This window comes from Mycena indigotica, assembly GCF_014461135.1.
Source record: "Mycena indigotica strain 171206Taipei chromosome Unknown Mind.scaff0012, whole genome shotgun sequence".
In the NCBI taxonomy this organism is placed as follows: Eukaryota; Fungi; Basidiomycota; class Agaricomycetes; order Agaricales; family Mycenaceae; genus Mycena; species Mycena indigotica.
In genome coordinates, this window is record NW_023503011.1 from 625,439 (window position 1) to 651,153 (window position 25,715).

The 25,715-nt window shown below is 53.2% G+C and overlaps 9 protein-coding genes across 9 annotated transcripts; 6 read left to right on the forward strand and 3 right to left on the reverse strand.

Annotated features, from left to right (window-relative positions):
* Positions 1–1,997: 1,997 nt before the first annotated feature.
* MIND_01227300 (uncharacterized protein) lies at positions 1,998–3,208 on the reverse strand (the record flags this gene model as incomplete). Its single annotated transcript, XM_037368775.1, has 3 exons — positions 1,998–2,834; positions 2,890–3,122; positions 3,175–3,208. 3 exons carry the CDS (start codon positions 3,206–3,208, stop codon positions 1,998–2,000), a joined length of 1,104 nt encoding a protein of 367 aa, XP_037214743.1.
* A 1,401-nt stretch (positions 3,209–4,609) lies between these two features.
* On the reverse strand, positions 4,610–6,056 carry MIND_01227400 (uncharacterized protein; the record flags this gene model as incomplete). The annotated part of the gene is made up of 8 exons (XM_037368776.1): positions 4,610–4,774; positions 4,824–5,010; positions 5,060–5,103; positions 5,152–5,451; positions 5,500–5,729; positions 5,780–5,830; positions 5,880–5,947; positions 5,998–6,056. The coding sequence occupies 8 exons, from the start codon at positions 6,054–6,056 to the stop codon at positions 4,610–4,612; spliced, it is 1,104 nt and encodes a 367-aa protein (XP_037214744.1).
* A 468-nt stretch (positions 6,057–6,524) lies between these two features.
* On the forward strand, positions 6,525–7,841 carry MIND_01227500 (3Beta-HSD domain-containing protein; the record flags this gene model as incomplete). The annotated part of the gene is made up of 3 exons (XM_037368777.1): positions 6,525–6,740; positions 6,785–7,191; positions 7,244–7,841. 3 exons carry the CDS (start codon positions 6,525–6,527, stop codon positions 7,839–7,841), a joined length of 1,221 nt encoding a protein of 406 aa, XP_037214745.1.
* Positions 7,842–10,604: 2,763 nt separating this feature from the next.
* On the reverse strand, positions 10,605–11,646 carry MIND_01227700 (Guanine nucleotide binding protein, alpha subunit; the record flags this gene model as incomplete). The annotated part of the gene is made up of 6 exons (XM_037368778.1): positions 10,605–10,617; positions 10,678–10,768; positions 10,823–11,108; positions 11,158–11,304; positions 11,361–11,551; positions 11,601–11,646. 6 exons carry the CDS (start codon positions 11,644–11,646, stop codon positions 10,605–10,607), a joined length of 774 nt encoding a protein of 257 aa, XP_037214746.1.
* Positions 11,647–11,866: 220 nt separating this feature from the next.
* Positions 11,867–14,151, forward strand: MIND_01227800 (Ankyrin repeat-containing protein; the record flags this gene model as incomplete). The annotated part of the gene is made up of 4 exons (XM_037368779.1): positions 11,867–11,929; positions 11,973–13,358; positions 13,411–13,555; positions 13,613–14,151. 4 exons carry the CDS (start codon positions 11,867–11,869, stop codon positions 14,149–14,151), a joined length of 2,133 nt encoding a protein of 710 aa, XP_037214747.1.
* A 192-nt stretch (positions 14,152–14,343) lies between these two features.
* On the forward strand, positions 14,344–15,323 carry MIND_01227900 (uncharacterized protein; the record flags this gene model as incomplete). Its single annotated transcript, XM_037368780.1, has 2 exons — positions 14,344–14,415; positions 14,469–15,323. Exons 1-2 carry the CDS (start codon positions 14,359–14,361, stop codon positions 15,321–15,323), a joined length of 912 nt encoding a protein of 303 aa, XP_037214748.1. The 5' UTR covers positions 14,344–14,358.
* Positions 15,324–17,120: 1,797 nt separating this feature from the next.
* On the forward strand, positions 17,121–18,529 carry MIND_01228000 (uncharacterized protein; the record flags this gene model as incomplete). Its single annotated transcript, XM_037368781.1, has 8 exons — positions 17,121–17,179; positions 17,235–17,302; positions 17,351–17,401; positions 17,460–17,689; positions 17,744–18,049; positions 18,108–18,151; positions 18,207–18,408; positions 18,458–18,529. 8 exons carry the CDS (start codon positions 17,121–17,123, stop codon positions 18,527–18,529), a joined length of 1,032 nt encoding a protein of 343 aa, XP_037214749.1.
* Positions 18,530–18,994: 465 nt separating this feature from the next.
* Positions 18,995–20,466, forward strand: MIND_01228100 (uncharacterized protein; the record flags this gene model as incomplete). The annotated part of the gene is made up of 8 exons (XM_037368782.1): positions 18,995–19,035; positions 19,079–19,146; positions 19,201–19,251; positions 19,303–19,532; positions 19,579–19,884; positions 19,949–19,992; positions 20,044–20,281; positions 20,335–20,466. 8 exons carry the CDS (start codon positions 18,995–18,997, stop codon positions 20,464–20,466), a joined length of 1,110 nt encoding a protein of 369 aa, XP_037214750.1.
* Positions 20,467–21,686: 1,220 nt separating this feature from the next.
* MIND_01228200 (uncharacterized protein) lies at positions 21,687–23,010 on the forward strand (the record flags this gene model as incomplete). The annotated part of the gene is made up of 2 exons (XM_037368783.1): positions 21,687–22,452; positions 22,505–23,010. The coding sequence occupies 2 exons, from the start codon at positions 21,687–21,689 to the stop codon at positions 23,008–23,010; spliced, it is 1,272 nt and encodes a 423-aa protein (XP_037214751.1).
* Between the last annotated feature and the right edge of the window lie 2,705 nt (positions 23,011–25,715).

The window sequence follows — 25,715 nt, forward strand, 5'->3', positions numbered from 1 at the left end:
CAGAGACATAAGGCGAAGAGCGCAGAGCGCAGAGAAGAGGGTGTGGTTCCGTTGATTTGGATGCTGGGATGCATATTGACTTGAAAAGGTGAGACTGAGCGCGAATGGCGAAGGCTTTGCATGTCAGAGCCCAGCTACAAAGGTCGGCCGATCTATACGAAAGATAATCGATGATGGTCTCGCAGATTTCGAAAGGAAGATTTGGTGTCATCAAGAAAAAGAAAACAGTACAAGTGTGACGTGACAGTGACACGATGAATATCAGTCCAAGGACTTCTGACGTAAGGTATTCGCCATCCATCATGTGTAAACGTCACATGATATTTCCTTTCTAAGATATTCTCTTTCTGTAGCCACAAATCCTCTATGAATTCTCAGATCTAGCTCCTAGCTGGGACTCAATTATATTCCCTTCACCCCTGCCAAATTTCTAAGGAATTAATACAATTTTGACCAAGTTCTATTATCGTAGGGTAGATGTTACGATGTTACTATTGTCAGGGGAAACCCTGATGCCGTCACTTGATCCCATCAAGCGCCGCGTCTCCGCTCACGTCTCCCGCGTCTCCACTCGCGTCTCCGTGTCTCCACCCGAGTCTCTGTATTCCTGCACCCTGACGCTCCTCCTCCACTTCTCCCACCACATCCCGCATCCAGTGGTCCCCAACCTCCAACTCCCATGGCCACCCCTTTCTGGGAGTCTCTCCGGAGTCACCATCAAGGATCACTAATGCCATCGGAGACCTCTCCGGATGTGGCCACACCACTTTCCTCTGAGACCTTGAGCCTATGGCCTTATAGCCTCTCTGGGCTGTCGCTCATCAAGGTCTCCCTGCAACCTCTACCTGTTGGACCTCTTGGGTGTCCCCAACCTATGTCAGCGTTCGGGCTTATGTTCGGATGGCTGAGCCCCGCCATGGCTCCGCCCCCACTCCGCCACCACGGCCCCCCGTCATCGGGTCTTCCTTTGGGTGAGGCCTACTGCCGTTAAGGCTCGTGCCTACTGCAGCGCCCCAGGCTGCACGCCCTCACACCTCCACCTCTCTGGAGACGTCCGGGGACGTCTCCGAGTGACCCTCCTGTTGCTACCCTCCAGTGGTCATGGCTGGCCGCCATTCCCATTGGTCCTTTCCGACACTCCCCGGCCCTTGGGCTAGACCGACTCCTTCCCTCTCCGCTCCCTGCCCCCCTCTCCGTTTCCGGCCGTCACGTCACAGTCACACACCCGGAATCGATTCCGATTCCGATTCCGGTTGTCACGGTCACGGTCACAAGTGGAGACGCCCAGAGGCAGTCTGGACCCCCCGAAGCCCTTCCTGGGCCTTCTAAGGATGCCTGGGCTCTTCCCTTGGCATCATGGTCCCAAACCTGCCTCTCCGGAGCTTCGAGGGCTACTCGACACTCACCTAGGGTCCATTAGCGACACCTGACTTCTCCCATGCGTCGTTCGTCGCTATGCAGTCACTCTATCATTACTCCGGTCACTAGTATATAGTAGTGCACCTGAGCAGAGGGCTCCTTGGCTTGTTCTCTAAGGATTCCCCCTCTGCTCAGGTGAGTCTGTAGCGTCCCTTCCTGTTGTAGTAGTTTCACTAAGGATTCCCCCTCTGCTCAGGACTCTGATTTCGAGCCTCGCGAGGTTGCCCTTACAACTATAATGTGACGATATATCAGGTTTTTAGAAAGTTATCTATTCTTGTCCCATAAGTGTATCAATTCACCTCAAATTCAGATATTTGAAGACTATGCAATTGTATCTAGCCACCTTGTAGTACAAATAGTAATCCATAAAAGATTGGGAAAGATTTAGCTACATTGCCTTAGAAAGGAAATATCATGTGACGTTTACACATGATGGATGGCGAATACCTTACAAGCGTTTCGCTGTATCGATGCCCCGGCAAAGTCGCTCCCAAGTTCTCAATAACCCGAATTATGTCTGTCCGACTGGTAGTATCCGTATCCATAATCGTACACAAATATTTGTCTCTAACCCGTCATATCATCTTCAGTGTTATGAAAATGTCGGCAACTTCTGCTTTGCTTGGCCACCCCCGCTTTTGCATGACATGCGCCTCAATCTGAGGTAATCCCGCCACGCGAAGGGGCTCGAATGCCCGCCAGATGCCGTCGTTATTGCGGTACACTCTTTTCGGCGCGTTGGTCGGCATGGGCGACGGAGATGATGCATATGACGAACGAAGGAGCTGGATTATATCAACAATCAGTTGCTGTTCCGGCCATAGCGCCGTCGCCCGTATGATGGATTCGATGTCAAAAATCACATCTTGCTCTCGCGGGGAGAAGGGCCCAAGCGATAGGAGACAAGGAACCTCTCGACCGAGGACCAAAGGTATTTCTTGCTGGCCAATGTAGTCCTCTGGGCATCGAGCCCGAGCATCATGATCAGGGGTGGCATTGTAAAATGGCTTGGGAGCAGCAAGAACCTGGCGCGAGCGGCGTTTTCGCTGCCGATGTCGAGAGGCCCCGACTTCGGCTTGTGCTGCCTTCTTTGCGGCATGGATATTGGCGCGGGTAGAGGATATGAGGGGCAAAATACCTCTCGAAAGGCGCGAGTATTGGTCTAATGGTTGGGGGAGATCGGGAACACCAGCCAACGCAGACTGCGAGTCGCCTTCGTGCGATGGCTGGTCGATTGGGAGGTGAGGGTTCTCCTGCTCGGTATGGCGCAGCCGTTCAAGCCAGTCATAGAGATATTGGCTTGGCACGGGGTAGGTTTTGGAGGTCGAAGAAGATGCCTGAAGGTTTGACCCGCGGCTCATGGCGGTCTGAGCAGTGGTTATATCGGTCCCCACAAGAAACGACAAATGTTTCTAGGATGGCATTAGCGCTGGTTAAGATCGAGGGGCAATTACAACTCAAACAGACCAAAGGTTCTTGTTGATCGTTCTGGACGAAGGTGGCACGATGGATTCTTGGACAATAGCCGATTGCTGCCAAGGCGACGTAGTCGTGGCGCACTCTGGCCCGCGGGAGGTGTCGAGATCGTGCTATTGCACAATAGAGGCACTGAGAGGTTGTTGCGGAGGACAAGGAGGGCACGTGAGTTTGTATGTCGAAGCACTCGCATTGTTGAGCAACGTGATCAAACCGGTCCATTGCTTGGGGCATCTCAGTAGGCTGTGCATTCCGAATAAGGTCGGATGCCCTGACCTCTCGACTTTCGCTGCCCCCGAGTCTCCGCCATCGCTGTTCCAAAATCAAACGATAAAGTAAGTCCGTTTCCTTCGAGCTCTCAACCGCCGATTTTGGGGACAATATGAGACTCGAATAGAAACAACCCCTCCCAGCAAATAACCACAGAAAAAACCTTGGCTGAAGCAGATACATGTCAACCAGTCGGTGCAGAGGACAGGATTTCAGATGGGAGGAGGGCGATAATTGCATTGTCAATCTAGGCGCGATGGTCAGGAGGACCTCGCATGTTACGAGCGCAATAACCGACATGTAAAGAGAGACGTTAAATCCTTCATTCATAGTCACTCTTGAACGAGGGTTTCTCACCCCGATTTGGCGCGAGATCCACGGAGGCCAGCGAACGGTGCGCTGTCATAAGCATTCAAGCTTTTCGTGGTTTTATGGTTCTTGACACATATTTGCGGAGCACCAGATCCAGAGCTAGAAGAGGACCGTTTTGAAGGCCTCAAATTCTACTGCTCATTGAACTTTCGCCAAACGGGCCCGGCTGTAAGCTTCGATGGCGGGGAAGTCGACAGCATTTTTTGGTGCGGTCTGAATTCCGGGATGATATGCTCCCAAATCCAATCGCTGAAGAGCCTTCCAGTCTCCACGGTGATTAAACTTGAAAAGGGACTCGGAAGGTTCGATTGGTCCAGAAAAAGTGCCAATGAAACCGACTAGGCCATCCGAAGGACTCGATCAATCTGAGAACATTGCCGGAGGGCGAGGAGAGTTGGCAAGGAAGCGGTTGAAGTATGGTATAAGTACTAGGGACAAGCCCAGTAAGTAGGTTATGATGACCGTTTGGAATTACATACCACAAGCCGCGTCCGTCTTTGCCTATGTCTATAGGGTTTCTTTACGTTTCTCTTCGAGTTGGCACTTGAGGGTTCAGCCTGAGGTCTCGTCAAGTCCAGCTACATAGATGGCGGGCCTGCGGCGACTCGGACCGAATCAATGAGCAGCATCTTTCGCGGCAAGCGGTATCGCGTTCAAGAAGCACAACTTCAAGCCGAAGCAGTAAAAGTAAGAGCACGTCAAGGGCAAGTGGCCACGTGGCACGTGCTCGTCAGCTTCATGGCAGACTCAATGCATCTCGATTCTCTGCGAGTATTCACCTCCATCTAACGAGCTTGCTCAGCAAGGCGGGTTCTAACTTGACCTTGCATCTATCCACTCATGATCATCCTCCGCTGTTCATCCCGAATTAATGGTAGGTCCATCACCTAGGTCCTATTGTATGTGGCTGTTGGCTTCGTATAAGGAATGGTATATTTTGATGACTAAAGTATACATTCATAGTGGAGAACCTCTGGCCTACCTATGCATTTGTTCAACAGAACAGTATGTACTGTTGCGGTCGAAGTAGTCGTACACAGATTACTTACTTCATTGATTTCCATCCACCCTAATCCACAACACTACTCCGCTCCTGATCCACACGTATTTCGACATCACCAGGGCGATAGTTCTCCGCTGGGGGAAGGCTGTTCAGTGGACGCTGCTGTACAGATTGAGGCCGCTGCTTCAAATTGTCTTGACTCTGACGCGTCGATCCACCATCGGTCGGAACCTGGATTTGTCGATAATTCGAAATGGCAAAAGGTAGGAAAGTAGCCTACCGAGGAGCCGCTTCGGATAGTGACACTGTCGCGAGGATGAACCTTCTCCGTGGCGGGCTGTACGAGCGTGCTAGGGCGTGAGGGAACGGATGGGGCTGTGGTGGCTGTTGCTTCGGTGGACGGAGGTGCAGATTGTTGTCGAACAATGGCACGATAATTGAGGGTTGCGAGGAGCATGTTGGTGTAGCTAATATTTGAGTCAACCATAAATAGGGCAGATAATTTCAATGACGGACACGCCAGAGAGAAGTACACTTGTGCCGACATAGTATGTCGTCGTCTGCCGTTTTACCGTCAACCACACAAATAATATGCTCAAATAACGCACTGGGTAGGCCTGCAAAAGCGCCAAAGAAACAATTTCGACGACAGTCGAAGCTGCATTAGACTCGATCGTAAATCGTACGACGTTTTGCACAGCTCGCTTTGTGAGGCTGTTAATACTGCGCAAGCGGAGGAGCGCCATCACCGTCGTTACAGTGTTGAGGAGCGCAGTCAACATGCCGGTTATGTACCACGCTCGAACAAGGTTAGAGACCAACGCGAGTTTGCTCAAAAGTGAGGCTGGGGATCCCGCGTATACGATTCCAAGTCCTACATACGCAACACAGCATTGTCCAAGCGAGAGCTACCGGAATGAGCATAGGCCATATAGCTGTCGGCGGGTGGGACATACCAAGCTTATAAGCAAGCACACTGGCCACAAACGACGATCGAGGGACAAGATACGATATCCGAAGAACTGCTGGACAATGCAGACTGTTATGGGAACCAAGGCATAAGAGTATTGGTGTCGAGTCTGGGTGGAAAGTCGAGCAACATCGCCGAAGCCGTCCGCATAGAAATACTGGGCCTCGTATGCTATCAGACAAAGCCGACCAAGCATGAGCAACAGCAGCCCATAGACTGATAATAACACCTTAGAATATTTTCGCGAGCATAGATGGCAAACACACCAAGAGTCTTGAACGCGACGGAGTCTTTGGGGAAACAGATATGGTAGACGACTAAAATTCATTGAATAATAGGCTCAGGCGAGAATGAGAGGACACGCACGCATCTGGATAAACAGTGCGCCCGTCAAGACGCAGTCGAAAAGCATGCCGATGAGCTGCGAGGATAACCTGAATTTCGTGTTAGCATTAGGCGTGATACATAATGAAAACGCAGTTACAATTGACCAAAAACCGTAGACCGGATCACTAGGGCGTGGACGGTTTGCGAGTGGGTCATAGTGGCGGCGAGAAACGAGGAGGGCGGCGCGGATATGACATGCTGGCGGCAAACGGAGGTGTAACTTGTCTGACTTCTTGAATCTATTGAATGTCTTGAGATCCTCTATGTCGTGTGCTTGAACTGCGCTTGTGCATGGTCAAGGTCGCAGAAGTAAGGGGCGACGAAAACAGGTTAACGGAGAAGAATTCTTGGAGCAACACAGATGATGCATTGAGGGAGATGGTGGTCGGCTGCAAGAAGGGTGGCAAACTCAAGCAAGTCGAGCGGCCCAAATCCAGACCTCAGAATCCGTCAAACAGAACTTCTTTTCGTTCTCTCACATAAAACAAGGTCAATCGCCTCTGCACTACAACCTTGCAGACTATTCTTAGCGCCAACACATAGATCTAATTACAGTCAGATTGAACGCTGAAGGCCAGCGATGTCACCTTTCCACGCACTGCCCACGTCTTCGCTCTTACTTTCATGGCCCCGCCAGAATCCTATCTCGTCATTGGCGGTGCGGGCTCCCTTGGAGAAGTCGTCGTGCAACAACTCCTGGCTCGTGGAGAGAGCAAGGTGTCCATCTATGACGCCCTCCCGTTAGCGCCCGAGCAGCACAACCGCTTTGGTGGCTTCGTCCAGTCGTTTGTTGGAGATCTCACCGCTGCGGATAATACATTCGAGGCTGCCCTCGTAGCAGTATGCACCAGCTTCCTTATCTCGTCCTCGCTGACAAGTCGCAGTCTGAGGCGACCTGCATCATCCACTGTGGAATGGTTGTTACACCGACAAGCCAAGCTGCTCTCTACCCCGCGGGACCTCTACCCTTCTTCACGCCCGCTCAGAGAAAAGCCCAGTCTGACGCCCTCCGTGACCTTCACCGCAAGATTAACACGGACGGCATGCGTCGTGTCTTTGCAGCCATTCTCCAAGGCGGCAGTACCGTAACGCAGATGGTCTACATCTCTCAAGCCGACATCGTCTTCGATGGAAGTCACAAACCAATGCTTCGTGAAGCAGATGCTCAATACCCCGCCAAGATTTGGGACGATATGCTAGAGCCTGCATTATTGGGAGAACGAATGGTGTTGAGCTTTAATGGCGTCGAGTCGTTGCGAACTGCGACTATCCGTCCTGCTGCTCCTTATGGGTATGTCTTCCACCACCATTTTTTGAGTTACGTTGTGCTCATTTACCTCCAGCCCTGGACGAAACATTGCTAACTCTATCCGTGAACTTCAGGCTAAACCCGGCATAGCAACCCTTCAAATTGGGGACAACACCAATCTCGTTGACCGCACCTATGTCGATAACATCGCCCATGCCGCCATATTGGCAGCTGACCGCCTCTCGCCTGTCCACCCCAACCACAAAGCCACTGTCGGCCAAGCATTCTTCATTTCCGATGCATCTCCCCGCCCGTTATGGGATTTCTTGCGCGATATTTGGAGCAGTGTGTCGTCGCTTCCGCGAGGAATCCCGACCCACATCTCCAAGACACCCATCTACATGGCTGCTGGGTTCGTGGACATGATCAACAACGTCCGGGGCAAGAAAACGAATGCATTCAAGCGCATGCAGTTTTTGTGCGCTACGCGGACCTATGATATCAGCCTAGCGCAAAGTGTGTTGGGTTATGCGCCGATTGTGTCATACGAGGAGGGTATTCACAAGACGGCAGAGTGGTGGCTTCAGCAGCAGCTCAAGTTGTGCCAGAGCAGACGGGTGGAACCAGTCCAGCCACCTTTGTATGACCCTGAGGAGAATATGTATATCTCAGAGAAGAGCCCCTTCTTCTGAGTAATAGTCAAGTGTACTGTAGATAATGTTTGATCTTGAGAAGGACGCGAGCCTTATCACGATTGCGTGACCAATTCATCTTGCTATTGCCTTCTACATAAGTAAGTATGTCTTTTACATCCAGTCCAGTTTTCGCACACGCGACGACTAAAAGCACGAAATCTTATAGTACATACCCATTTACTTGTTCGGATTCTTCCAGACAGGGTCCAAAAGTTCGCAAATCCCTTCTCGACCGGTCCATGTTTGCCCCATGCAACTATCCTGCATAATCCTTGGGGGTGCTCTCCCAAGTAGCCAATCGCGTTTTGAACAGATTTCGGTACGCGAAGTCGGCTTCTCCATCATCATCTTGCCACTGCTTGATATCAGCCCACAGTCTCCACTTTGCTGCTCCCGCCTTCATCCCGCTCATGACCATGCACGCCGACCATGCCGCCATTTCCCGGTCGTGGATAACCCAATTCAGTGACGCGTTGGCTTCGCTCAACACCGACACCATCACCGCGTGTTTTTCTCCCCGAGGGCTGGCTCCGCGACATTCTCGTCTTCACATGGCGAAACCGCTCTCTGGAAGGACGGGAAAAAATCGCTGGATACCTCGCACCGAATCTCTTCAAGGCTGGCGTGCGCAAAGTTGCACTGGATGACCGAGAATTCCGGCGTCCGGAGTATAACCCGCAACTGCGCATCCTTGGTGCCGGGTTTATCTTCGAGACCGCTGTAGGGCCCGGAGAAGGATATGTCCAGCTTGTGGCGACGGAAAACGGGCAGTGGCTGGCGGTAGCCGTGTTGATGCAGTTGGTCGACATTCGGGGCCATGAAGAGGCTGGCCCGGAAACGGGGGGGTGTATGGCGGCCACACACTTTCGTGGACGGATATCATCCGAGAGCGACGCCAAAAAATTGAAACGGATCCACATGTTCTCATAAGTGCGTTTTGTACTTGCCATTTTCTTCTTTTTTTGTTCATTCGTCATTTTCAGTCGGCGCGGGACAAACTGGGCTCAATGTTGCCTCCCGCTTCAAGCAGATGAACATTCCGACCATAGTTGTCGAGAAGAATGAGCGGGTTGGAGATAACTGGCGGGAACGGTATCCGACGTTGACCTTGCATTCTGTCAAGACGCATTCTAGCAGTGCGTGTTATTTTGTTTTCTCATAACCTCACCTCCATCTATCTTCTCAGTGCTTTACCAACCATTCCACGGAAACTGGCCAATATTTACTCCCCGCGACAAACTTGCTCAATGGCTTGAGCAATATCCTGAAACCAACGACCTTGTTGTCTGGACCAACTCTCGACCTCTTCCCACACCAAAATTCGACCCTACATCCAAACGCTGGACCGTTGTAATCGATCGCGCTGGAACCCACATTACCATCCGTCCCTCACACATTGTAATTGCCGCAGGCACCCTTGGTGCTCCTCGTTATCCTGTCGTTCGCGGCCCGACCCTATTTCGGGGTATAACCCTGCATGCCGCCCATTATCATGGCGGAGCGCCATTTTCGGGGAAACGTGTCATCGTTATTGGTGCAGCTAACAGCGCTGCCGACATCTGTCAGGACCTCGTCTTCAATAAAGCTCAATCCGTTACAATGGTCCAGCGATCGTCAACCTGCGTTGTCAGCAGCAAAACTGCCCAAATGCAGATGTGGCAGGTGTGGCCTCTGGGCGTGCCAATCGATACTTCGGACTTCAAGTCGAATGCGACACCGCTGCCGCTGATGAGGCGTCGTTTGGCGGCGATGGAGGGCATGATGTGGGAGTCTGAGAAGGAGACCCATCGGGGATTGCGGGAGGCGGGTATGAAACTAAACATGGGACCAGACGGGTCGGGCCCGTTCCCGTTGCAGTTTGAGCGTTTCGGGGGCTTCTGTGAGCTTGGTTGTCTATTTGGCTGTGACAAACTAACTCTGTTTTTAGGGCTTGATGTTGGATGTGCCGCCCTCATCCGCGACGGCAAGGTCAAAATCAAGCAGGGCGTAGAAGCTGCGCGGTTCACGGAAGACTCGCTCGTGTTTACCGACGGATCAGCATTGGAGGCCGACGTTGTTATCTATGCGTATGGCTTTGCTTTTACTACACCATCCCCATCTAATAACTGTAACTGGACAGAACGGCCTACGAGTCCATCCGCGACAACATGCGCGCGCTGTTTTCGGACGCTGTGATTGACCAGACGAGCCAGCTTTGGGGTTTGGACGAAGAAGGCGAACTGCAGGGATGTTATCGCGAGTCTGGCCATCCTGGGGTTTGTTTTTATTCTTCTTCTGCTCTTAGTTTAGACTGAATATGCCTTAGTTGTGGTTCGCTGCTGGTAACTTTGCTGTTTCACGCTTCTATTCGAAGCAACTGGTGAGCTTCGTATCTTTATAATGGGCAAGTTTCTAATGCACTTTGGTAGGCATTGGAGATCAAGGCGATTGAGCTTGGACTGTTGGCCCAGTCATAACATATCCATACATGTTTACCAAGGATGTAGATTGCGACTTGTCAGTTCGGGACCTGAAATAATGCTCAGCGAGATAGCTAAATTTGTGGAAGAAGTAGCTTGAGGTATTAATGGAATTTCGAAGCAAGTGGCTTTTAGTTTTGGATACCTTTTCGGGAAGCATTGCGATCAAGGCTGCTCTGACCGACGACGAGCTTGGAGCCTTGGACTAATCATTCATGACAGGTCATCATCAAGTTTGCTTTAAATTTCTCAATCTTAGTCTCTTGTCCGCCTCGGTCTCCAGGCGGCCCCATCTTCGCACTTAGCGCGATGTTCTGCGAAATAAAGTATAATATTACAATGCAATAGATAGAGCTATGGCAGCTAAAAATCACCCAGTTAGCGGTCTCGGGCTTGGTTTCTTCTTGTCTGCCTCAGCGTTCAGCTTCGCGGACAGCGCGATGTCGACAATTGCGCTCAGTATGACTGGAAGAAAGCCTCATTCAGAGCAGCATTTAATAGGTAGAAACAGCAACGCACACTTGATCGTCGTTTCCTGGTTCGTCGAAGTGACGTAGTGGGCGTAGATGACGCTGGTTCCGGGGTGCTGGTTGAGGCTGATGAAGCGATGGAGGGCGTAGTCGCAGAATTTGTCGTAGTCGCCTCCGCCAGTATAACCGGGGAAGTGGGCCGGGTCGGGGGGAGATTCCGAGAGCCGTTCAGGCAGTCCCTCAATGTTGAGGAAGAGTATTATGCTGACGTTGCTGACCCAGCGAGATGAGCAGAGGTTGTCGAAGTGGGTGATGCTCGTTAAGAGACGGTTTTCCTGTGGTGTGAGGTGGGTTGGAAGAAATGAGGGCAAATGAAACGCGCACATCGAGCTCCATGACATTGTAGTCGCACAAGTCGGCGAAGAAGGCGATGGCGGTGACATTTTCGAAGCACTGCATCCATTTGTCCATGTCGCCGTGGCCGCGGTGCCAGTGTCGAAGATGTACGAAGTTGTGTGTCGTTGCTCCGACCTGGAAAAGGTTTCAGTTGAGAGAAATTGTAATAGCAAGTGGCCAGGACAACACACCTGCATTCGGGCCTCGACGATGCTCGCGTCTGGCTGCTCGGCAAGATCCTTCCCCTTTCCCCGCTCTTTCACGCTGTTCATCATCACCGTCGCCTCGCGGTCGTCGGCGTGTTCGTCCAGCAGCAATATCTTGTGTTCCTTACCCTTTGCACGGGCCTCTGCCTTGAGCTCCTTCTCAATCTCATCGTTCTCTGGAGACCTTGGTGAGATAACTGGTTCAAACAAGGGGGGGGTCCATACGGGTCTGTTCTCGTGTTGCCGTGGCAGGTTTGGCGAGGAAATGCATGGTGTTGGAGGTATGAAAGGGGGCAATCTTTAAGTCGTCGATAGTATCCGCAAGCCAGTCAGATGCTGTGAGCCTGCGATGATATGACTGGGAATCAACATGGTGGTTCTTCTTAACAACAACCGCTAACTTGTAGATTTTCTTCTCATGTCAGCAAGCAAAGTTCACATATCCAATTCCTCCTTATTAGGGGATTGCCAGTGGTTGCTTCATCTCTACCATGGCCAAGCTACATCCTGCCTTGAAATTATCTGCGCTCGATGCGTTACCGCTGCCCCTTCGGGTAAATACTAGCCATCCACCCAGTAACTTCCTAAATCCAACAGCACTCCGCTAAAAATGCGTGCAAGCCAAACGCCACCGGACTCGAGATGTCGAAGCCGTTCCACATCATCGATTGGGCAACTCTCACCCCAACCCGGCAGCTCGCTGGTCTTCCACTTTGTTACACTCTACTGGACCCCGCGCTCGTTCCCACTGTAGAAGCTCTGGAGGAGAATCTACAACACGAAGACAAGGATTTGTCGCATGCCCTTCATGCCCGCATGTTGGCTATGGAACTCCTTGCGTCGATTGCAACTGCTCAGTCAACAATTCTCCAAGTTGGGACGGATATCTGGTCCAGATTTTGGCCTTGGTCTGAATTCTTCCGGGACATTTGGCCCTCCTATTTTCCGCTCACGGATGGGGACTGCGAAGAGCTCAAAAACGACAGGTTCCTGCTTTTGATCTCTGGCGCACTCTGCAGAGATCCTGCTTCTCGTTCTCTTCTACGATCAACATCGGGTTTTTTCACATCGCTTGCAATTTCCTGGAAGCACGTTTTCCCTGCGATACCAGATCGCCATGCCTCACCGGATACGAATACTACAGAAGACCGTGCGCCGGAGACGATAATGATGTGGTTCACGGATATGCTGGCACATACTGACACGTCCGACGACCGAGTCTGGCAAGAGATCCTACATGGCTTCGGAGCGTCGACAGAGGACCTTTGTTCACACGTCCTGGCCCTGTTAGACTTCACATGTGGCCTGCGTCAATTCCACTACCTGCACGAAATTTCCACGTCTCCAGCAAAGCGTCAGGACGACTATATTGTCAAGATTCTTTCGTTTGCTCGCGGACTGGTGCGACGCATTTCCAGGGCCGAGATGCAGCCCCCATTTAGCGCCATACTTGTTGGTGAGCCGCACGCGGTGATGCCCATGTTGATGGCGATGCTCAGCAATCTTGCTCGTGCGGTTATGACCCAGAGAAACTTGAAGGCAACGGTCTCGCTAACCGAGACTTTTTTGCTACTACATGCTGCTTTAGGCAACAAACGACGACTGCTTTACGCGCTCGACAACTTGAACGAGTTTTGGCCTACCCTCTTCCACATCGGGTCTCTGCCAATCGACTGGACCGACCGATTGTCCATAACTCAGACGGGAGAAAACTGTGTTACGTTTCTCTTGAGGAGGATTATTCCCCGCGAATGCTTCGATCGCACCATCTGCTTAAAGCTCCGCCAATCTATTGCTAGGCCTGAGACTGCGGCGAAACTCGCGCGCTTTACCGCGTCGGAGAGTTTTCGGCGAACACCCTTCTTCAGCGCCTGGAAGGACTTAACAGAGTTTCTGCGCATCCGCTATGAAGCCTGGTCTTCTGTTTCGCGACACATAGGATGGAAGGATAATACCATTCTCAAAATTTGTGATAATCTTGAGGTACGCACCTGTAATTTTCTACTAGCGGAAGGCGATCCTCATTGTGGTGCAGTGTTGCCTGGTCGCGGATGCAAGGGAGTTCAGGCGATGCTCGGCATGTCAGATGGTCTACTACTGCTCTAAATACTGTCAGAAAGCGGATTGGAAGAGGGGAAACCACAGGATATGGTGTATCGGGTTACGTGGCCTAATCCTTGGTGGGTTTTAATTTAAACCTTTCCCCAATCTATGACTCACCAATTACTCCTTCTTAGCCGAGCACTCCCGTCCCCACCTGCATTACCGCGTGCGAAATGTGATTCGGACCCAGATGAATGTATGCTACCTCGCCAATTTCGAGCTCATATGTGCGCGTCATGTACTGCGAATGGTACAACAGCCCAAGGTCAAGATATGGGCAACCTATTTCGACTTCTCCTGCGGGAACGCCAACGCGCCGGCCCCTGGAATCGTCGTGACATCGCTGGATGGCCTCTTCGAGGCAAACCTTATCGAGCTTGTCGGCCCGGAAGATCCCAACTTCCAAGCCGAGCTCGTCAGCGTGTTATTGGAGCGTGTTCATCGCGGCGCGGGGCGGCTGAGTGTGCACTGGGCCAACATAACCTTCGGGGCGGAGGGGGAAAATACCGCGATTTTGGTCCCCTTGCGGTCATCCAGCGCTGCGCTGACTGAGGTGCTGCGAAATGTCGCAAAAAGTCACACCTGGCCCCGCGATCTGACAGAGGAGGATATTATGAAGAGAGTACCATCATTCCGCGCGTTGGTGCCAGATCTTGTGGAATACCACTGTTAATTCCGAACGTGGGCGAGAGTCTTGGGCAACGTGTTCTTACAATTGTTTATTCTATACTTAGTAATAGCCTTGTCTTCGGACAGTAGCACTTCCCATAAAGAGCATTTTAGGTGGCCGACATCAATCATGTAAAAAAATATGATTCGCGCAAAATCATAACTCTGTGATTTGGGCCACAAACTAATCTGGTCCAAATCATCATCATCTATGGTGCATCCGGCATTGAAGTTGAGTGCATTGGAAGGGCTTCCGCCGCCGCTTCGGGTGATATTCAGTCCCCAAAGTGCTTTTACTTCAGTACTTACATGCGCTGACAGCACGCCGCGAAAACTGCTTGCAAAGCGAATGCGACAGCTTCCGAGATGCAAAGGCCACTCAAAGTGGGACTCGGTTGGATCGGCTCGGATATGCCTCCGGGTCACCGCATGGGACTCCTTCCCCTCTGCTATGTGCTTCTGGACCCCGCGCTCATCCCCACTGTCGACGCTCTGGAAACAAGGATCGAATCTGGGAGCCTTGAAGCAGACAAGAGGCTGCTGATGAGTCAAGACGTGTTGTACGCTCGAAATCAGGCCTGGAGGCTTCTTCCCACTCTGATAGCAAGCGGTCGCACGTCCCCAGAACTTGAAATCGAACTATGGCCTCGGTTTTGGGCATGGTTCCAATTCTTCGAGAGCGTCTGGCCCTACTATTCCACACTCCCGAGCCCAGAGCGCGAGACGGAGAGGACTGCTATGATCATGCTGTTGCTCACAGGCACTCTTATCACTGTTTCCTCTCCAACTCGTGATGTTATTCGATCGACTCCAGGCTTCTATGTCTCCTTCGCCCGAGCATGGAAGCGTTTTTTTCCTCTTCGTGGCAAGGCCCGGGCGGAATCATTCGAGGAAGGGACTTTACAAGGGATGATCGAAATATTGGACACAGCAGATATTTCTGATCAACATGTTTTGCACGAGTTGCTCGAACTTGAAGGCGTCGGCGGGTCGTTTCAAGAGCTCACCGAGTGTGTTATGGCACTTTTCGACGCTGCTTGCGGCATTTATCAAGTTGAATACCGAAGACCAACGAACGTTGCGAAATGGAAACGTCAAGATGATTACGCAGAATATTCATATTTGGCTACAACCTTGGAGGAATTATCTCGTCAACCTCCCCCATCTCTGCTATGATGATGGGCGACCCTCACCTCATCATATCAACTGTAATGACCGTAGTCAATCTCACACTGCCACTGCGCAAACTGGCGGGAAAGAACCTCTAGGGTCGCTCAGTCGAACCTTGCCGAGTGCGCTTTTGCACGCCCTCCTGGCCAGCAAACGTCGGCTTCTATTTGCACTGGACATGGGGTTGTGGGCGACTATTTTCCTTATCTTTTTACTGCCTGCATATCGGAAGAAACTGCCGGTGCCAGGTAGTGCCGGATCTGAATCGGACGGGAACGATGCCTTGGTGCCTATTCTGACGAGAATAATTCCTCGGGAATGCTTCGACCACAATGTATGCGTACGACTCTTGCATTCAATCAAGAAAGATTCGGAGAACATAGAGCGGTTCACTTCGGCTCCGAACTTCCGCCAAACGCCCTCTCATCGTGCCTGGCAAGACTTCCTACGATTCCTGCAAGCGCGCAGTGAGTCATGGCCGTCGTTATCCTCTGGGACGGAGCCTCGGGAAGAATTAATCAAGATATGCGATAGTCTTGATGTCGGTGAACCAAATAACGACACTCAACTTCCCTAACTGTTTTTACACAGTGTTTCCGCGTTGGGAAGGCAACGGAATTCGTTCGCTGCTCTAAATGTCTGACTGCGTACTACTGCTCTCGACATTGCCAGACCGCCGATTGGCGCCGAGGGGGGCACCGTACTTATTGCACACTCTTCCAGACTTGGGTCTTGGGTGCTAGCATTCTATCCTATCCGCTTTTTCGCATTGATTGATCCCGTGTAGGTGACGGCTTCGAACCCCACATACCGTTATGTCCGCCATTCCGTACGCGCGCAAATACACGCTGACTACCTGGCGAATTTCGAGCTCATCTGTGCGCGCCGGCACGTGCTGAAGATGATAGAAGAGCCGGAGGTCAAGGTCTGGGTGACGTACTTCGACCATGTCTGCGAAATCCGCCCGGCGCCGTTCCCGGAGATATTCGTTATCTCGGTGGAGGGACTGGTCAAAGAAGACCTGGTCCGCTTTGGCCGCGGCAGCGACCCAACCGATTCGATCAGGGCACTCGCAGAGGTGCTTACTGAGAGGGTAGAGTCCAGCGGCGGGCGGATTAACTTCCACCTCGCAAATATAATGCTTGGGGGGGAGGGCGAAACTGTCGTTCCGATTGTGCCCCTGCGTGCTTTGACGGGTGCCCTCAGCCAAGTGTTGCGAAACCTCGCAGCGAATGAGACATGGCCTGAAGAAGTGACGGAGAAGGACATACTTGGAGAGGGTGCCGTCGTTCCGAGCACTGGTCCCCGATCTTGTTGAATATCACTGTTAAATTCCACACCAAAGTTCGGACTTTTGTGGAGATACCCCTCCGGTGGGAATTTATGCCTGTCGTCAGCAATGAAAAAGAAAAACGACCATTAGTCAGCACATGTGATCGTGTCAGAGACATGACACGTGGCACATTTCTCTTCAAACGACGACAATGACCGCCACGCAGGAATTCGTCGGCGTACTATGTAGCCTGTACTTGACCCTCTTGTCAACGAGGCACTGGCACATGCTGCCGAAGCGTGATTTGTCTTGTCCGGAGTGCCTTCCTCCTCTCGTCAGTCGAAACTCAAGTTTACTACTAGTATCACGGTCTTTCGGGATCGCATACTTCTTGGACGAGCGTGAGGAGTTGGGAGTTCCGAGGAGCGTTCAAGTTATCGGAAAACTTCAATATATTGGCGTTAAAGGGAGACAAGTGACACCTCCGCCACCCTATCCGCGCAGGCCCCTCCTCAGTTCTCGCCGCCACCATGTCCGGCAGCTCTGACAACTATATGGCGAGCAGCGGGACCACGGATTTTGGTCGCTTGTGCGTTAAATATGCCAGCAGATTCCTTGCTCGTGAAAGGCTAAAACGGAGTCAGGCTCTCCTCGCAACTCATTGGCGTGTTAATCGACTTTCTCTTGATGGGCGCATTGTTCCTGCAGATGAGTGCGTGCCTGCTTTATCCTCGCCTACCTCCAAACTGACCATGAGCAGTCGTCTACCGCATATGTTTCCCGAAAGACGCGCTTGCGTTCAAGTTGCTTGGTGCGCGCAGCTCATTCCTCTCGTTAAAAACCTTAACTGAAACGCGTGCCACCTAAAGTGTCTGGACTGCTGCTTCTTATGCTCAGCCGGCTCTTTCTCCTGGTCTATGAGACACAGTACTTTTTCGCGGAGGGCTTTGGGGACGGGATGCGCCTCGCGGGACAGAGCCGCCGCCAGTACTCGTATGCGCTTGCCCCCATCACGCTCTGTATCGTCCAGCACTTCTTCGACTCCCGCATCTTCTCGCTCGACCGCCGTCTATGGCCGGTCTGTCTACTCATCAGCTTTGTAAGTCCTACTCTCCTTTCAAGGTCAATTTACTATACTCAGTCAATTGAACAGCTCTCTCTCTCGCAATGCGGCGTCGGGTGTGCAGCGTTTGGGATTGTGTATGTCGGGTCGCCCGCCTCGTTGCTCAGCAAGCTCGCGCTGGTCACGGACCTCGTGCGCATGTGGTACATCCTCGGCATGGCTACCGCACTTATCAGCACTGTGACGACCGTGTTTGTTCTCCTCCGCATGCGCGCCGGCAACTTCAACCGCTCCACCAAGCAAGCCCTCGCGAGCGTTGTCCGTTTTACTGTCGAGTCCAATGCCGCATCCGCGGTGGTGGAGATTGTGTCGCTCGCGCTGCTGCAGGCCTATCCGGTGTGTTCACTCGCTTCTTCAGATTCAACTGGTCTGGCTGACGCAAGACGGCTGGCAGAACACGACATACTATCTGGGGAGCACCCTGCTCCTTCCGAGCGTGTCAGTCGTCCTGTTATCATGGTGCGAGGCTGAGCATATTCAATCTTGATCATAGGTACACCAATATGCTCCTCGCGACGCTCAACTACCGCGCCGTCGTCCGGCAACAGCGGACCGCGGGTTCCGCCACTGCCATGACGGTCATGGCATCCCAGCAGAGCGTGGCGCCGGCGCACGTGATGGACCTGCCGGCGGTCGCGAAGGTTTCGTCGAGGGACAGTGTCGCTGGCGCGGACCGGCGAACTTCCGGATCTTCGGTGAGGCGGAACGCTTCCTGTGCAACTTGGCGCCTGCTGACATCTCCAGGGTGTCGCTGACTTGGGGTCGGTACAGCAGAGTCAAGAGCGGTTGGTGGTGAAACGGACGGGAGCGGCGTAATGTACCGGCAACGGGAGGCCGGGCGGCGCTGGGGTTCGGCCCGGCTGCGCCGGCATGAGTGGGACCAAATTGCGAGCGAGCTGCAAATTGTGTTGGGTCGTAGTCTATGGAGAAACGTGGATAAGCCTATGGCTTTTGAGACGTGTTGATGGTACGATTTCCGTATGCCGGTGCACTGGTCGACCTTTAAGGCTTTGACGCGACATGACTAAGATCAGTGCAAAATCAAAATCATGTCAGTTAGACCACAAACTAGCTTGGTCTAAACTATCATCATGGCCGGGCACGCTGGGTGCTTTGCAACCACTTTCCGCCGTCCTTCGGGTGCAAGCAAGCTTGCATTTACTATAAGCAGCCCCACGGCGCGGCGCGATCGAGGTGGAGAAACTTAAAGTGAGACCCAGTTAGCCTCCGTTTGCCGCCGCATCCGCGTCACTACCCTCCCTTCCAGTTCTCGCCATCACCATGTCCGCCACTGGTCCGAGCCCCCCTTCGTTTGGCCAATTGTGCGTGTGGACTCTTCCGCCGGCGAGGCTAACTACAGTTCAGGTTATCCTCGCAGCTCGTCGGCGTGCTCCTCGACTTCCTTCTGACGGGGGCCCTGTTTGTCCAGATCCGTGCGTGTTCCCCCCCTTTTTTCCCTTGCCAATGCCCGTTCAACGCGTATGCAGTCATCTACCGCATCTGTTTCCCGAAAGACACATTCGCGGTCCAACTGCTCGGTGCGCCACTTGTTCTTCCCTCAGCCCTGAACTGTCTTGACCGCTGGACAGTGTACAGCCTGCTTCTCCTTATGCTCGCCCGCGTTGCGCTCGTCGCCTATGAGACCCAATACTTCTTCGCAGACGGCTTCGGCAATGCGCTGCGGCTCGCCGGGCAGAGCCAGCGCCAGTACTCCTTCGCATTCGTCCCCGTGACGGTCTCCATCGTGCAGCACTACTTTGGCTACCGCATCTTCTCGCTCGACCGCCGTATGTGGCCGGTCTGCATCCTCATAAGCTGTGTATGTCTGTCCCAATCTTGTGGCATACAATACTCATATCATGCAGCTCTCGCTCGCGCAATGCGGGCTCGGGTACGCTGCATTCGGGATCGTGGTCGACGGGTCGCCCGCGGCGTTGCTGACCAAGCTCCAGCTGACCACGCGAATTGTGCGCTCCTGGCTAATCACGGGCATGGCGACCGCGCTTGTCAACACGCTCACCACTGTGTTTGTCCTCCTCCGCATGCGCGAGGGAAGCTTCAACCGCTCCACCCACCAGGCCGTCGCGAGCATAGTGCGCTTTACCGTTGAGTCTAACGCCGCGTCGGCGGTTGTGGAGATCGTGTCGCTAGCGTTGCTCGAGTCCTTCCCGGTATGATATTCAACTTCAAGTGCCCCCACTTCGTTGCGATTGTGTGGCTAATGCAAAGAGGCAGGCCACGACATATTACGTGGGCAGCACCGTGCTCCTTCCAAGCGTGTCAGTGCAGATCCGTTGTATTTGCCCTGATATCGAATGAGCTCCCGATAGGTACACGAACATGCTCCTCGCGACGCTCAACTTCCGTGCCGTCGTCCGGCAGCAGCGCGCCGCCGGCCCGGCGGCCGCCGTCACGACTGTGGGCACAACGACGGGCACGGCTACCGGCATGAGCTATTCGGTGCCGCAAACGCAAACGCAGGCGCAACCGTACGTCCCGCCGGCCGTGGAGAAGGCGTCGTCCAGGGAGAGCGCGAGGGCTACTGTCGCTGTCCGGAGAGGCTCGTCGGTGAGTACTACAACAATCTGTTTTCTTTTATATGCTGATCATGGGTGATGCAGCAGGTCGAAAGCGACGATGACGGCGCTGCCGGGAAGGCTTTTGTGTTGGCGCAGCGCACGTGGTCGGGGAGCGATGAAGCCGAGAGCGAGTCAGAGCTTGGGGAGGAGGAAGGGCAAGTGCAGCAAGGTTAGAGCAGTACTTGAGTATGGGGTTGTACATGTTTTCAGCGTTGACCAGATGTAATTGTCACGAGCGTCTATTATCAGTTGCCTATCTCCCCTTGCAACTTGTGGTGGTAGTAGTAGGAAGCTTTTTTGGGGAGCTTGCTTCCTTCGAGGCAACCGTATCCTCCGACGTAAATTGGGAATTATGGAAGCATGAACCACCTGAAAGCAAGTATGGGGAATATGGAAAATAAGGCACCGTAAGTAAAGAAATAAACCGGAATGATGTAGCAAGGGACGCGAAAAAGGCATTGATCTTTTCAGCGATGAGATTGAAAGCTCGACGGGTTGCATACTAGTAGTGTAAAAGTCGAGGGTGACTGGGGATATGTCGTAGTATACGGTATGTGCTGAATTGACAAGAGTTTCGGGTTGGTTTCGAGATGGCCATTGGCTGATTGGGGAGTTCGATTCCCAAAACATTACAATGTGGATTTGGCCCTTCGGTGGTCATCCACAGCTTACTTGGAGGTACGAAAAAGACGAGCAGTGTCTGCGAAGGGATCCATGTAGCGGATATTTCATGCTGTAACGATGCAGCCGCTTGTCGTTGAAGAGAGTCGCTGGGGCTGCCTTGAATGTTTGGTGGACCGGAAAGAGCCCATTCATTAAGTAGTTGCAAAAATGGCGCAGGCTAAGGGGAAAAAGGTTGGTGAATATGCAAAATAAGCCAGCAGGAGCACGCACCTTCCTTCACAAAATTGGTCCCTCCAAGCTACATATCGCCAACAAGAGTTGTCTCCTTAGCCGGGGTTGCCTAAATATCTTCTAAAAAGCCCCTACAGCAACTGGGACTGTACAGAGACGACTCTCGTCAGTGCTTTTTGTTGAGCACAGTGAAAGGCCAGCGAGCGGAAGCTCTGGGCATTAAAGTCAGTCTGTTTCTCCAGCAGCAAGAAGACCCACATACATGAATCCTGATACAAGCCCGTCGATTGTCAAAGGAGACCGACCGCCTTCAGGTTTTGAAACGGTGCTTATGGTGCGGCCAGGACTGGAAGAGGCGTCATGCGTGTTATATTCAGCAGACAAACGAGCCGCACTGGCAGCGAATATAGCCGGTACACGGTAGTGAAGGTGAAGGTCATTGTCAAGAACAAGCTGGATGCTGCCAAATTTGGCATGATGATGATTGCAACGACTCTCTTGCTTCCAACGCCCCACATATTTCCAAGGCCGCTGCCGCCATGGCTCCGAGTCCCCTTCCACTAGAGCTCATCTACCACATTGTGGATCACCTATCCAACGACAGGTCTTCGCTTAAAAACTGTTGTCTCTCTGCCTCTGCGTTCGTTTACGCATGCCAAAAACATCTCCACCACATGCTCCGCCTGGAAGCTGGAAAATATGCCTCTTGGGATGCAGTCGTAGAACATTTCCAGCAGTCTCCACATCTTGTCAAGTATGTCAGCCGCCTGGACATCGAAGTCGACTGGCCACTCGATATTAACCAACTTTCCATCAATCCAAAATTCTTCCTGCAGTTCACCAACCTTGAAACCCTTCTTATCATGGCCGACACAGATCCATCATGGCACTCTGTACCCGACGCAATCACAGTAGCACTGTCGACGCTCCTTGTCGAGAGGAGTGTGCGGCCGCTTCGGCATCTGAGAATGTGTAACCTTGACGACATTTCCCCGGACCTTGTAATCCTTGCTCTGAATGCCACGAACTATTTAACCCTGTGGCTTTGTATCGGCAGTGAGCTCATTCCAGAGGCCAACCCCGGAAAACACACCCGCGCGCCAGTTGTGCGCTCGCCGCGGAAGACTGTCATCGTGTCCTACAGCGGCACTCTGCTTCAAACCCTCGCCTGGCCCCAACTTCGGCCATATCTTTCCAGTATCGCGTCGTTCAAAGTGGACGGCGATGAAGACCTGTTCGACCCTTTGCTTGCGCTGTATGTCCTGCTTGCACCAACCATCCCGGAGATCCATTTCCCCAGCGTCCGTGAGCCATTCCTTTGGATTTACATATGCGCAATCTTCTGACTCTGATACAGAAGATATTTTCGTTGAGCCTGAGGGAGCAGCTGCTCTCGCGCTGGCACTGCCCTCGTCCTGGCCAGCGCTTCGCACTGCCTATGCATACATAAAGAACCGAAAAGAATTAGAGGAAGAGCCGTCTTGGATGCTGACCCAGCTGCTTGCCAACGTTCTCGTGCCGCATTCCACCCCCAATCTTATTGAAATCCGCATAATATTTGAGGTGGACATGGCAGGTCCCCAACTTGAAGGTCCATCCTTCGCTCCCGCCACACCCATAGTGTGGCAGCTCAACGCGACCACATTGGCTGCCCTTGATGCTGCATGCGCCTCACACCCGACACTCGTGGCTCTGCACTGGACGATTTCCATTCGGACCTACCTGCGCCATCACCGGTATGCCGACTCGGACCATGCCCTCCTGGAATTTGCAGCATGTTGTGAAGCGCTTGAGCGCGCGTTGCCAAAGACCAAAAGTAGTGGACGACTGAGGATGGAACATCATGAGCGCCCAACAGACTGATACCGAGTGTGGAATAGGGGGAAGTAGACGTTGATTAAACTTGATAGCGGCTTTTTGGTACTCAAATGACTATTACTTATTGCTGAACCCAAAGTTTTGGCTCTCTAAGTGAAGATGAAAACCTGCCCCCCCCAAATCACTCTTGACTTTTATTTCCCCTGGAAAAGGGAATTTGTGGAGGAGAGTGTGAGTGAATTGGTTTTGTGTTTTGTTTTGGTTTTTGTCAGGGGAACCCCCGCTTCGGCCTCCTTCGGACCCTCCGAACGCATCCGAGGCGCATCCGAGGCGCATCCGACCGGCGCCCCCTCGGACGCTCCGACCCACCCCCGACCATCGTCCACGGCCTCCTTCGCCCGCACAATCACCGATCCGTCAAGACCCTCCCAACGATCACCTTGGGACAGAGCCTGCGACGCCGCTCAGGCCTTCTGCGCTCTACGTCGGCAGTTACGGACGACCAGTATATAGTTGGTGCCCTAGCAGGCGGACCCTTAGAGTTTCTTCTCTTTGGATCCTCCCCTGCTAGGTCGGTCCCTCCGTGTATTTCCATAGCTTTTATTCACACTTTGGATCCTCCCCTGCTAGGCTTTCGTCGGAGTCTCCAGGGTTGCCCTTACAGTCCTGCCCACACTGGATAATGACCTGGGGCACTCGCCAGTGGATAAAAGGGAGTGAAATGCATATACTACACCCGTAGCTTATAGTTGGCGCCCTAGCAGGCGGACCCTTAGAGTTTCTTCTCTTTGGATCCTCCCCTGCTAGGTCGGTCCCTCCGTGTATTTCCGTAGCTTCTATTCACGCTTTGGATCCTCCCCTGCTAGGCTTTCGTCGGAGTCTCCAGGGTTGCCCTTACAGCGGCGTCCCGATGCATAGTTCGAAAGGGCAAGGAGTCGAAGGTCGCTGAGGCGATGTGCCGTGGTTTACCCGGGTACCTCCGATAGAAGTCGGCAATCTTGTCTGGCGCAAAGACACGGTCGAACCGAACCCACGAGTCGTGTGAAGCGTCATAGCCTTTCCACCTGACGAAATAGTTAAGACGCTTATACCTTATCCTGGCATCCAAGATTTCCTCGACTTCCCATTCGGGGACTCCGTCCTCTAGCTCGGGGGGCGGTTCGTCGTAGCCGGGTCGTCCATTGAAGGGGTCGTCCTGAGCGGGCTTGAGCTTAACGACGGGGAAGACGGGGTGGAGCTTGGAGTAGCGCGGGGGGAGGTCGAGCTTGTAGGCACCTTTGCTAACCTCTGCGAGCACCTTGAACGGTCTGAGGCGCTTGTGGGAGAACTTCTCGGAGGGCCGAGTTGTTCTAATGTCAGAAGCGTCCAGCCAAACCTTATCACCAACTTGAATATTCGGAGCGTCCGAACGTTTCCGATCGTAGTACCGTTTATACTCGTCTTTGGCTTTAACGAGCGCGGCCTTTGCCTCGGAGACGCCGTTGGCTATCCGATCGCGAAACTCGTTTACCGACTCCAACTCTGAGCGGGCGCCTGGCTCGAAACCCATTCGGGGGAGCCGACCAGTGTCTGTCATAAAGGGTACCTGTTGAGTGGAGGAGTGAACATGGTTGTTATAGGCAAACTCAGCGGCAGGGATAAGCTCGTCCCAGTCGTCTTGTTGGTAGTTGGTGAAGATCCGGATGTACTGCTCGAGCTTTTGGTTAATGCGTTCGGTTTGTCCATCGGTTTGCGGGTGGTAAGCCGTAGAGGTGGCCGGTTTGACGCCAATTAAGCGCCAGAGTTCGCGCGTGAAGTCAGCGATGAACTGCGAACCACGGTCCGAAATGTACTTCTCGGGGGTTCCGTGGTGCCTCCAGACATTCCGATAGTACAGCCGGGCGGCTCCGACCGCATCTATTGTCGTATGGCACTCGGTGAAGTGGGCGCGTTTGCCAAGAGCGTCGACGACTACCATGACCGCGTCGTACCCATGAGCTTTGGGGAGCTCGACGATGAAGTCCACCGTGACGGTGTGCCAGCGTTCGGGGGGGACTTCGGTCGGGTGTAGCTCTCCGTGCGGGAGCCTCCGGAGGGCCTTCGTGCGGCAGCACAAGTCGCAGGTCGCGACGTAGCGTCCGATATGGCGGGACATCTGTGGCCACCAGTAGTTGCGCGAAACCAGCTCTAGGGTTTTGAACCGACCGGCGTGTCCGGCGACCCGCGTGTCGTGGCAGAGCTCGATGATGCGCCTCCTTAGGTCCTTGTCTTTGGGGACTACGACCTTGCCGCGGAAGTACAAGAGATCGCCCGAGACGGCCCACTCGTCCGAACGTGATGAGCGGGGGCCCCGAACTTGACCTCGGACCTTCAAGAGTTGCCGGGCCGCAAGCGCGACGGGCTCCTCTAGGTCAGGCTCACCGGATAGCGCCTCTTTGATGTCGCGGACAAGTTCGGACCCCGGCCCAGAGACAGTGACGGCCTCAAGCGCGCGAACGTGGAAAAGCTCAGGGCGCAAGAGGGTGACGTCCGAGTTGTCTTCGGAGATGCCGTGGTCAGGCCGGCGGGAGAGAGCATCGGGGCGGCCCATCTGGCGACCTGGGACGTGGTGCAGCGTGAAGTCAAACCTAGAAAGGTACAACGACCATCGGGCTTGCCGACGGTTAAGGTGCTGTGCCTTTCGGAAATACTCCAAATTCTTATGGTCAGTCCAGATCTCGACCGGATGCGCGGCGCCCTCGAGGAAATGCCGATACTCCTCGAGTGCGCGG